Source organism: Corythoichthys intestinalis, chromosome 19 (assembly GCF_030265065.1).
Source record: "Corythoichthys intestinalis isolate RoL2023-P3 chromosome 19, ASM3026506v1, whole genome shotgun sequence".
NCBI lineage: Eukaryota > Metazoa > Chordata > Actinopteri > Syngnathiformes > Syngnathidae > Corythoichthys > Corythoichthys intestinalis.
The window spans coordinates 24,112,522-24,124,977 of NC_080413.1; the positions used below are offsets into that span (position 1 = coordinate 24,112,522).

The following is a 12,456-nucleotide window of genomic DNA, read 5'->3' on the forward strand; positions in this document are numbered from 1 at the left end:
AATATAATGAATATATAAATAAAATAAATATTTAAATACAAATTTATACAAATTATAAATGTTTTTTAAGAACTTCAAATGTAATAATTATAAGTTTCAAACAAGTTACTGTCCCACCGAAATATTTATAAACAAGAATAAAGTACTGTAATAGAAAAATGCTTGGCTTTATTAAATGCTTCTGTTACATTCCTTGGCTGTGACTCTTGGAGTGACATGTGGAAAATACAAACTGCTCAGGATCACTTTTAACATGTGGCATTTATTGCCGCGAACACAACACGTCCCGCTGCCTTGAACGTCGCCACACACAAACACACACACATTCATTCCACCGCGCGCTTCCTTATCCCCCGCCTGGGCAATGCGCACACAGAGCCTATTTCCACAGCAACTGTTTAACAAGTTTAACGATGATTGACGCATGCGGCACTTTTGAAGCCAATGACTCTGGCAAGATCAAACACAAACATCTGTCATCATCGTTAATAAGCAACTCCAGTGCAGGCACTCGCGCTGCCTGCCTTGCGAACAAAGAGCAGGGAGGGAGGGAGCGAGTGAGACTAAGCTATCGGCTCGGTACAGCTCATTTCTATATACATATATATATATATATATATATATATTTTTTAATTGATTTTTAATTGACAAAAAATCCGCGATGGACTGAGGCCATTTTTATACTGTAGTTGCTATTATGAAATTAAAAGTATATCTCCGTGGTCAGTCGGCGCCAAATAAAAACTGGGAGAGAGGTTTAAATCCGCGCTTTCGAGTCATGTTGAGGGCAACCCATCATTTTCCACGATGCTTTAAAGACGCCACGTGATTGAACAGGCTGGTGTGATCATAGAACGGCAAGCTTGCGTCTGATTGGTATAATGGAGTCATGTGATTATTTTTGCAACGTCTCCTTGGTGAAATTCGTAGAGCAACTCTTGGTATCGCTGGCAAAAAATAAGGAAAAATGTAATAACTCTTGTGTAGCCCAAAGTGCCTGATTAAGAGTAGCGTTTTTCTTCACAAATTTACTCAAGTAAAAGTAAAAAGTATGGCTTAGTAAAACTACTTTTAGAAGTAATTTTTTCTCTAAATGTTACTCAAGTAAATGTAACGGAGTAAATGTAACGGGTTACTACTCACCTCTGCTGACAATTGGTGTTCAGTTGGTGAGTTAATCACCAAAAGATTACATGGAGTGTGACGACCACATGAACTAGTGGACTGATGAAGTGATTCATGCAGCCTCAACAGGAAAGTCAATCCAAGCTTATTTGTATCTGATTGCCCGCCAAAAGATCAATGGAATTGATTGCCGTCTGCTGCCACTTGGGGTATTTAGTGACCGATGAAGGTGTTGGGAGATGGAGTAATGTGTTATGGGCTGGTCTGTTGGCAATTCTTAAACTCGGGCTGTTTAGCTGAGCTCATATTGGACAAGATGGATGACAGGAAATCACGTACAAATGGAAACTCACATTATTCATCTTGAAAATGCTTGTAGAAACCTCAATCTCCGATGGAGGGATATTTTTTAAGTGAAAATAATGCAGTAAATAGAGAAACAAATAGTTATCACGTAAAAGATAGTGTTCAACATGTCAATTCCCAGAAGCAGACACATTTATTCTGTTTCTATTGCAATTGCAGACTTGTATTTTTCACATTGAAAGTCAGGACAGACTTTCTTGTGTGGATTGCAATCTCTTATCCAGCTAACTGAAACAAATGATGTTCATCTTTCTTTATACATCTACTGTACATGTAAATGTAGTAGGATTATGTCACCTTGGAACAAATACTTTACAAACAAGATGTCGCTGGGAGAGCATCAAGACGAAGAAAAATAGACTAGAAACAACTTTTATTCGGAAACTATTTCCATTTGTGAGCTGTTTCACCGAAACCAGTAGGTGTAATTTATCAAAACCATATACACATTTTAAAAATATATCATTTTTAAATGAGTATACTCTCACCATAGGCTCAGGGCCGGTCCGTAGCAGGCCTATTTTAGAAAACTTAAAAATCAAATATTTTAAAAACCAAAGCCACAAGCAACCTAAAACCAAAACAGGCACCTCCCTTATGCATATATGAGTCTCCATGAGCAGCGGCATAAAAAATTTCAAAGTCGTTCCATAAGAAAATCCTGATTAATTATTTATATAAGTAAAACATAGCTTATAATTGCTATAAAATTCTCAGATTTTATGCTAGATGCACAAAAATTACCAAACGCAGAGATAATCACCTATATTTTCAGGATAGATAGCAATATTTAACATATCATATAGGTTTTTGCCAGATATAGCAATTTAAATTCTTTTACAAAATCCAACATGGAGGCCGTCACAAAACAAAGAGCATTTTAAATTGAAAATTCTTGTAAATAAATGCTTAAATCGTGCAATTCCTATAGATACGAACGTAAAACAGTCTAGATTCTTGGTTAAAAGCAAAAAAAACCCCCAAAAAAACGGGCAGTTATCGTTCATTTTACGTAAATATTTCAAACCAAAGCTACACTAATTTTATCCATTGATTTCTTTTCATTGATTTTTTTTCACCACGTTTCAAAGTGCATGGATGGTACTATTTAATATAATAATCACCTTGAATCCTCAACCGAATCACTCTTGGGACACTCCTGCCTGCTTATATGCAGTAAAATCTTCGTCCTTTTTCCACCTAAATCTGTGTTAGAACACAGCGTGTGTTCATCACTCAACGTTGCCTGGGTCGACCACCCACTGGAAGGCGTGGCGCAATGTCTGTGAGAGCTGTCTTGTCAACTGATGGTGGAGTCTATGACTCTCACATCAGAAAAAGTTTTACATTCTGAAGTTTTGATCAGTGCACATTTGTGATTTTAAGCAGTAAGCACATCATAAGAGTGTGTGTGTGTGGGGGGGGGGGTGATAAAACACCTCAGTTGCTTGTTTTTGAGAAGCATTTCCCATATTACAGATATAAAATGCTAAAGGTAATACCCACAGGGGGAAGTGCAGTGGTGCCAATTTTCCATAAATGATTACAAAATTAGGGTCAGAAGTCTATTTGAATGAAGGATGTTCGTTAAGGTCTTTTTAATGGCAGACATTCAGCAGATTTGTCATGTTATTTTTTTTTTTTTTTTTTTTTGTCTTCACTTCTGAAGGAGCAAAATGTGATTTCATCACCAATTCTAATTGGATTTCAAGCTTGCTAAAAACACAATTTAGGCAGTTGAGAATCTAATTTTTCCATTTTTGACCCAAGTGTCTGGTTTCAGTGGAATGACTAACATTTTGCATGCAAATATGAACTGACACTTTGCTAGCCATTACTGCACTTAGACTGATGCATTTTTAAAATGTATACTCGGGAATATGCACACAACAAACACTACACAGTGGTACCGCTACATACGAATTTAATTTGTTCCAAGACCTGGGTTGTAAGTCGAAATGGTCATATGTCAAGCGGGATTTCCCCATAACAATACATTATAATTCGATTATGTTGTTCCGCAGTCCAAAAACCTACGCTAAATCCTCCATAAATACTGCAAGTACAATTACAAATAGCAATTACAAATACCAAAATAAATAAATTATAAATACAAATCGTAATAACAACAACAGCAATAACAATAATAATAATAATCTAACGAATTGGGTTCTTCTGTGGGGGTTGTGTTTTGCATGCTGTTCCTGAACAGACTGACAGGAGAGTGAGAGAGGTGTGTTAGTTTTTACTTTCACTTTTCATATTCTGTTGTTGTTGGCGTCGGCTATGCTAGACAGTAGGGGTTTTGTGTTGCACAAGTTGTAAAATAAATCATTAAAAACCTGAAGGACATGGCGACTTCCTTGCCGATGTCACAATAATAATAATTATCGTCACCTTAACTTACAGTGGTATGAAAAAGTACCAACTTTTTGGAATTTCTCATGTGATCTGATCTTTATCGAAATCACACAGATGTAAAAGCAGTGTCTGCTTTAATTAAAACCACACAAACATTTATAGGTTTTCATATTTTAATGAGGATAGTATGCAAACAATGACAGAAGGGGAAAATAAGTAAGTAAACCATTACATTTAACATTTTGTGACCCCCCCTTTGGCAGCAATAACTTCAACCAGACGCTTCCTGTAGCTGCAGATCAGTCTGGCACATCGATCAGGACTAATCTTGGCCCATTCTTCTCTACAAAACTGTTGTAGTTCAGTCAGATTCCTGGGATGTCTGGCATGAATCGCTGTCTTTAGGTCATGCCACATCATCTCAATGGGGTTTAAGTCTAGACTTTGACTTAGCCACTTCCGAACCTGTAATTTGTTCTTCTGAAACCATTCTGAAATTGACTTACTTCTGTGTTTTGGATCATTGTCTTGATGCAGCATTCATCCTCTTTTTAGCTTAAACTCTCTGACAGGCTGCCTCAGGTTTTCCTGCAAAACATCCAGATAAACATTTGAATTCATTCTTCGATTAATGATTGCAAGTTGTCCAGGCCCTGAAGTAGCAAAACAGCCCCAAATCATGATGCTCCTTCCACCATGCTTCATGGTGGGGATGAGGTGTTGATGTTGGTGAGATGTTCCATTTTTCCTCCACACATTATGTTGTGTGGTACTCCCAAACAATTCAACTCAGTCCACAAAATATTTTGCCAAAACTTCTGTGGAGTGTCCAAGTGCCTTTTTGCGAACATTAAACGGGTAACAATGTTTTTTTTGACAGCAGTGGCTTCCTCTGTGGAGTCCTCCCATGAACACCATTCTTGGTCATAGTTTTACATATAGCTGATTTTTGCACAGAGATATTGGACTGTGCCAGTGATTTCTGTAAGTCTTTTGCAGACATTCTATGGTTCTTTTTTTACCTCTCTTAACATTCTGCGCTGAACTCTTGGCATCAACTTTAGTGGTCGGCCACTCCTTTGGAGAGAAGCAACAGTGCCAAACTCTCTCCATTTGTAGACAACTTTTCTGACTGTTGATTGATGAACATCCAGACTTTTAGAGATGGTTTTGTATCCTTTCCCAGCTTTATACAATTCAACAATCCCTGATCGCAGGTCTTCAGACAGCTCTTTTGACCGAGCCATGATGGACATCTGACAATGCTTCTCATCAAGACAATTCTTACCAGTTGTGTGTTTTATAGTGGGCAGGGCAGCTTTAACGCAATCATGATTGATTGGGCACACAACTGACTTAAATTGTTTAGCACAAATTGGTTTCAATTGCTCTTTAAGTCTCCTTGGCAGAGGGTTCACTTACGGTACTCATTTTTTCCCCTTCTGTCATTGTTTGCATGCTATCCTCATTAAAATATGGAAACCTATAAATGTTGTTGTGGTTTTAGTTAAAGCAGACACTGTTTTTACATCCGTGTGATTTTGACAAAGATCAGATGACATTGGATGGTAATTTTATGCAGTAATGTGAGAAATTCCAAAAGGTTCAGATACTTTTTCATACTAATGTATAAAAACTGGCGAACGGAGGTCTGAGGAGGACAATCATTTCCATCTTAATTTAAATGGTAAGCGTCACCTTTTTCCTTTTTTCACCACCTGCACAAACCTTCTTGGGACCCACGTGGATTTCTCTTGAAAGAAAATTCGCCGTGCTGCCGTCTTGAGACAAAACAATGAAAATTGCGACGTACAGTATGTCGAGACAAATGACTAGTCAAATTTTGCATCGAATGTCGAAAGGATCGTATGTCGAGGTACCACTGTACATATTGTATATATATATATATATATATATATTTTTTTTTTTCAGATTTTTGGCTCTCACGTCTGGGATCTCCTGACGACATAGGCATACTCTTGGAAGGGTAATTACTTGACGGTTTACAGCAACACCTGGAAAATAAAATCGTTTTGTCATTTATTTGAGAAATCAATAGCATATCATTCATTTAGCCACATTTGGGCTAGCTTTACCATATTTAGATCAGTAGGAGCTGTCCCATTACCTAATATCCAGTTTTAGCTATGTGGAGAGCGTGGAAAAATATACAACCATGTAATCGCATTCTCTCTAATAAAAAAATCACGATGCTGGATTTAGGCTTACCACTCACTCTCTCGTTCGTGAAGTGTCGAGCTGTCAATTGGCGTCATGACGCCATTTGCTGTGTCAAGTAAATCGCCGTCATCTGACGCCTCAGGTTAAAACATGTAGGGATTAATTGTAGTTCATCTTTCCTGGGAGCCTTTGCCATCGGTAGCGTCACGAAAGAGCGATCCTGAATGGTTACCTTTGGTGGAAATATCACTGACATTGTTGTTGCTGCTATGCTAGCTGTGGGTAGTCTTCTGTTTGCTATGTCACACTTCCGGGTTTGCGAAGGGACCATTAACGGAGTGCAAAAAAAACTTTAAAAAAAAAAAAAAACGCAAATTATCCTTGCAATTACGTGTTGATAATGTCATGGTTGTTTTGACGAACTCGTCCAAAGTTTATACAGTGGTACCTCTACATACGAAGTTAATCCGTTCCAGGACCTTGATTGTAAGTCGAAATGGTCGTATGTCGAGCAGGCTTTTCCCATAGGAATACATTGTAATTCAATTAATTCGTTCCACAGCCCAAAAACCCAACCTAATCCATTATAAATACTGCTGGTACTATTACAAATAGCAATTAAACAAAGCAAAACAAATAAATTATGAATAAAAGTCGTAATAATAATAATAATAACAACAATCAGTGGTTTGAAAAAAGCATTTTTATTGTCACCTTAACGTAAAAGCGGTGAATGGAGACGAAGCAGACAGCGCATGTTGCAGGAGGACACGGCGAGCCCGTGCTGTAATTTAACACATTAAATTAGACACATGTAAAACGAAAATTCGTTTAAAAAAAAAATTAGCCTTTTTTTTTCACCTTGATTTAGAGTGGTGAACGAGACAGCGGGTGTTGCAGGAGGAGGGAATACGGCGAGCCGAGGGAGGATGCGGCGAGCCACGTTCTACTTTAACAAACACATTAGACACATGTAAAACGAAAATTAGTTTAAAAAACATTTAAAAAAAAAAAAAAAAAAAAAAGGTTTCTTTTATTGTCACCTTAACTTAGGGTGCATGGCGAACGGAGGCGGCCGAGACAGCTCCACGTAGCCTCCTTCCTCCACGATGTTTTCAAAATGCTGAACAAATTCCTTGCCAGTCTCGGCGTCACAACTTGCAGCCTCCCCGTGACGAACAACAGAATGAATACCGGTCCGTTTCTTGAACTTTTCGAACCAACCGTGAGAAGCCTTGAATTCTTCCTCGGCGGCGAGATGGCTCTCCACTTCCGCGTTCCCTTCAGGTGCGGTCTTTAAGTCATTATAAACAGCGCACGCTTTCTGACAGATTATTGCTTCAGTGACTGAATCACCAGCGATCTCTTTATCCTTAATCCAAATGAGTAAAAGGCGTTCCATCTCCTCCAAAATAACGCCACGACGTTTCGACAGGATAGTAGTCCCTTTGGAGGCGTTTACCTTCTTTATAGCTTCCGCCTGCTTGATGACCGTCGAAATTGTTGACATATTCCGGCCATATTGTCGAGCCAACTCGCTAACGCGTGCACCCTGCTCATATTTTTCAATCATCTCTTTCTTAATTTCAATTGTAAGCATCTCCTTTTTCCTTTTCCCCTCACTTTTACCAACGACCTTGGGACCCATGTTGATTTTTTTTTTTTAAAGAAAACCCGCCGTGCTGCGGTATTCAGCGAAACCAATTCAATCACGACGCTGCCGTAAATCGTCGTATTTCGAGCAACTCGTCGGATGTAGAAACAAATGGCGGCTCAAATTTTACGTCGGATGTCGAAAAGATCGTGTGTCGAAGTGATCGTATGTAGAGGTACCACTGTATTTGTAAAATTACACCAAAATCCGGAAAGGTCTTCAGTTGCCCTTTAATAGTTGCATTTTAATGTTATAGCTTTCAATCTTGTTTTGCCCCTGTGCAATGGCAAATTCTCGTTCTGATGGTATTTATGCAGAAGCCCCTCTAATTTAATCTCTCTATCAAGTATCCTAATAGCAGTTCATCAAGGCGGAGTAAGAATTTACGGGGCAGCTGTTGCAATGTGGACACGCACGCGTTACGAATTTAAGTCACGCTGTTCTTAGAAATGCATGTTTTAGCACCGTCTTCGTTAGAAATAAGCACGCAATTATGACTCCGTAAGATGCTTAAAAGCTGCTTCTACCAGAAGTATATTTGTCCTATTCCCAGAGAAATTTGACATGTGCATAAGGTAAAAGCCTTAATCACTAGTTTAGCCTATTTACAAAAAAACATATACTAATCTTTTGATCAGAGAAATACCAATAGGATTAAAGATTAACGCAATCTACGGCTGCCTGTGTTGATTGTATTTCTCTCCAGGCGTCTCAGTGCTCTCTGTGACTACAAAAAGGCTTAGCCAACCTGAAGGAAATATGGAAAACTGCACAAGCGCGTGCCTCATTCAGCATCACGTTAATGTGAGGCCAGAGGCAAGGAAGGAAGCACTTACCACGTCATGCATCAACCTACTGCGCCTCTTGGTTAGATTCCATTAATTAGTGCCCTAAACTTCCTCCATTCCTCAAAACCAGGCAAGTTTTGTGTATTCATATCATCAGAAATTGGCAGCATTGTTCTTTTTTTCCCTTTTATTCTCTCCATCCTCTGATAAATGTATCCAGAGTGACTCAGAGGAGGACAAAATGTTATGTAGCACAGCTGAAAGCCAGATGGCCAGAAGCTTTTGCCTGAGCCACCGCTCATTGCTCACTAACAGGTTAGCATGCCAAAGGAATCAGTGGAAACTGTCACCACATTCGGGGTAACGCAAAATGCAGCGTGTGGCCAAATGGATCCAAATCTTCTATTAAATGTAACTTTTTATGTCGACAGTGTTCAGTAGCAGGTGGTATTCTTGCATATATAATGGCACGCAGTCCATTCCGGTACACTGGGATTTTTTTGTAATCACTCTTAATTGTCTTACACAAGAGGATGACCACATTTAATTCAGACATAAAAACAATCAAATGCAAGCTCAACAATGCCCAATGCAGAACACAATTGTGATTCATGTTGCAGAAGCGCCTCACACATCTTATATTGTGACATTCTCGTTTGTCACACATGTGGGCTATATATTACATTGTCCTCATCGGAATCACTCAGTCACCATGAAGATGTAGCAATATCATTTTATTTAAAGCGGCCAAATTTTTGCACTTATACCAGTAAAATGATAAGACTCTTACAATGTGTGTTCTTCATTTTATACAGATTTTTAACTGCAAGTACTTCTGAATCGCTCTGATGTTTTTAGTTCCAGCATTTTGTCATTCTGCAAGAAACATTGATCACTGCAGAATTACTGTTTACAATTGTGTAATTGTGTAATTTTCAAAATTAATAGTAGGGCTGTCAAAATTATCGCATTAACGGGCGGTAATTAATTTTTTAAATTAATCACGTTAAAATATTTGACGCATTTAACGCACATGCCCCGCTCAAACAGATTAAAATGACAGCACAGTGTAATGTCCACTTGTTTCTTGTGTTTTTTGGTGTTTTTTCGCCCTCTGTTGGCGCTTGGGTGCGACTGATTTTATGGGTTTCAGCACTTGCCTGGCACGGCCAGACTGTTCTCCCTGTATTTTTCAAACACTGCAAGAATAGTCTGGAACCCAGCCCATTAACGGCCTCTCGAGCCCGAACAAAATCAACCGTCCAATCAGATTCGTTTATTTGCGTGACGCGTTCTTAACGAGCAATGTCACTCTTCTGCGTTGGAAGTCGTCTCCACAACAACACAGATGGCGAACAGGAGAGCCGAGAAGATGTTCCAATCTATGGTAAAATCAGTTTTAAATGACCAAAAACACATCGACACAAGTCCATGACAACAGTCTGTCTCGCGCTAGCCATGCTGAATAAACTCCGCTCTCCTCGTATGTTTACTTCCGCGCGCAAGTCCCTCGTCCTGCCCTCGTCGCTTTACTAACATCACGTCCGCCCATCGCTGATTGGTCCACTCCGCTGTCTGTTTGCTGTGGCTTGCTCCGCCCTGGAAATTGTATCTGCTGAATGGTGGCCAGACTCAATAGCTGGAACAGCGGTGAGGCTGGTGTACCAGGCTATTTCAGCACCACATGAGCATTGTGTAATTATTGACATCAACAATGGCGAGCTAGTAGTGTATTTTATGATTGAAAATTTTACAAATTTTATCAAAACGAAAACATTAAGAGGGGTTTTAATATAAAATTTCTATAACTTGTACTAACATTTATCTTTTAAGAACTACAAGTCTTTCTATCCATGGATCACTTTAACATAATGTTAATAATGTTAATGCCATCTTGTTGATTTATTGTTATAATAAACAAATACAGCACTTATGTACCGTATGTTGAATGTTATATATCTGTCTTGTGTCTTATCTTTCCATTCCAAGAATAATTTACAGAAAAATATGGCATATTTCATAGATGGTCTGAATTGCGATTAATTACGATTAATTAATTTTTAAGCTGTAATTAACTCTATTAAAAAGTTTTAATCGTTTGACAGCCCTAATTAAGAGTTATAGTAGTGGATATAGAATACAGGTAGTCCACGGGTTACGACGGACCCGACTTACGCGATTTTGACTGAGTCTTGTTGTTTTTTCATGCTTTTATTTTGGCGCAGGAAGCGTAGAACAGGAAGCGAGTGCATGTACAGACCCCACACACGCACAAAGATCAGCCAAGTGACAGAGGTGACAGCCTGCGTGCACATTTGTTACTTGTAGAGCATCCAGAGGCGATGGCTGTATATAACCTCTTTTGTACTGTTTATTGTGTATTCTCAATTGTGGTCCTTCGTGTAGTCCCCGGTTTACGAACGAGTTCTGTTCCTGCGCTGGCAATGTAACCCGGATTTCCATGTAAATCGGAATTAACCCTTTAAATACCTCAAAACACCCTCTAAAGCTAAAAAAAAAACTATCCAAAAACATTTATTATATGTCATTGTACTGTCCTCACCAAGACGTTGGAGCTAAGTCCTAGCTAGACAGTTAGCTAAACTACGAAATGATGATGTCAGAAGTCTATGTGGTTTGCTGACTTTATTCAGCTGCTCATAATAATAATAATAATAATAATAATACATTTTATTTGAAGGCGCCTTTCTGGCACTCAAGGTCGCCGTGCAATCATTTTAAACAATTAGACAAATTAAATACTAAAAACAGTAAAAATAATTAAGTATAAAACGTTCAAAACAATAAAATACTAATCAATGAAAATAATTAGCAGAACAATAAAACACAAAGAAATCAGGGATTATTATGGGTATGCGAGTCTGAACAGGTGAGTTTTGAGTTTCGATTGAAAAAGGGGGAGTGAGTCTGTGTTCCTGAGGTCGGGTGGTAGTGAATTCCAAAGCCGGGGAGCAGAGCAGCTGAATGCTCTGCTCCCCATGGTGCTGAAGCGACCGGGGGGGACAGACAAGTGTATAGAGGTGGAGGACCTAAGGGCAAGGGAGGGATTGTAGTATGGAGGAGGTCGGACAGGTAGGATGGGGCAAGGTTGTGGATGGCCTTGAATGACATCTTGCAGAGTGAAACTAAAATAAAATGAAATTAAATCAGTCTCGTCTTCAATAACAGCAATTCAAATGTGCTTTTACAAGTAGCTACTGTTACAGCAATAACAAACGATTAGCATGTATCATTTAGCGTCCACACATCATCAAAACAATCACATAAACTCGCCCCAAGTATTCGACCACAACTGAAAACGCACAATAAACAGTACAAAAGGGGTTATATATAGCCGTCGCTTCTCAAGCAACAAACGTGCGCACAGTCTGTCTCCTCTGTCACTCGGCTGCTCTGTGTGAGCGTGGGTGGGCACGTCTGTACATGCATTCGCTTCCTGTTCTACGCTTCCTACGCCAAAATAAGCGCATGCATCAAAAAACAAAAGTCAACATTAAAAAAAAAAAAAAAGACTAGACGCAGGCGTCGTAAAGTCGGAATCACGTCATCGGGTTGGTCGTAACCCGGGGACTACCTGTATATGGAATATACTAGATTAGTTGGATGTTGCCAATGTGTCAACTCTGTCATTGTCCAATGCTCTAAAATCCTTTAGATATTCAAAGTCAATATATTATTATATACTAGTATATATTCAATTAAAATATTTTTACACAGACCAGTCAGCATGCTATTTCATTGGTTTTGCTGAGTGGAAGTCCAACATCTAATCTCATGGGCAGTTTACATGATGACGCTGCGACACCAAGACGCAACGATTGTGTTGCAAAATGGCCTCACTTTTACATAGTGACGGCGGAAACGGAAGGCGAAGATGCAATTTTTTTTATTCTGGCCTCCAAAGCGGAACGATTCAATTGCAGGGATTGCTTCGCAACCATATGAAAGGAACATTCAAGC

General features: G+C 39.0%; 1 protein-coding gene across 1 annotated transcript; it reads right to left on the reverse strand.

Moving 5' to 3' along the window:
• Positions 1-6,468: 6,468 nt before the first annotated feature.
• On the reverse strand, positions 6,469-7,896 carry LOC130907865 (tigger transposable element-derived protein 1-like). The gene is made up of 3 exons (XM_057823357.1): positions 7,077-7,896; positions 6,895-6,979; positions 6,469-6,817 (listed from the first exon to the last, which is right to left on the reverse strand). The coding sequence occupies exons 1-2, from the start codon at positions 7,679-7,681 to the stop codon at positions 6,901-6,903; spliced, it is 684 nt and encodes a 227-aa protein (XP_057679340.1). The 5' UTR covers positions 7,682-7,896; the 3' UTR covers positions 6,469-6,817; positions 6,895-6,900.
• Positions 7,897-12,456: the final 4,560 nt, after the last annotated feature.

Bases quoted from the DNA above. Each gene is read 5' to 3' on its own strand.
- LOC130907865 (XM_057823357.1), bottom strand. From the start codon at position 7,681: ATGGGTCCCAAGGTCGTTGGTAAAAGTGAGGGGAAAAGGAAAAAGGAG. The intron at 6,980-7,076 runs GTGACAATAAAA...TTGTTAAAGTAG, and splicing joins GCCATGCACCCTAAGTTAAG to AACGTGGCTCGCCGCATCCT.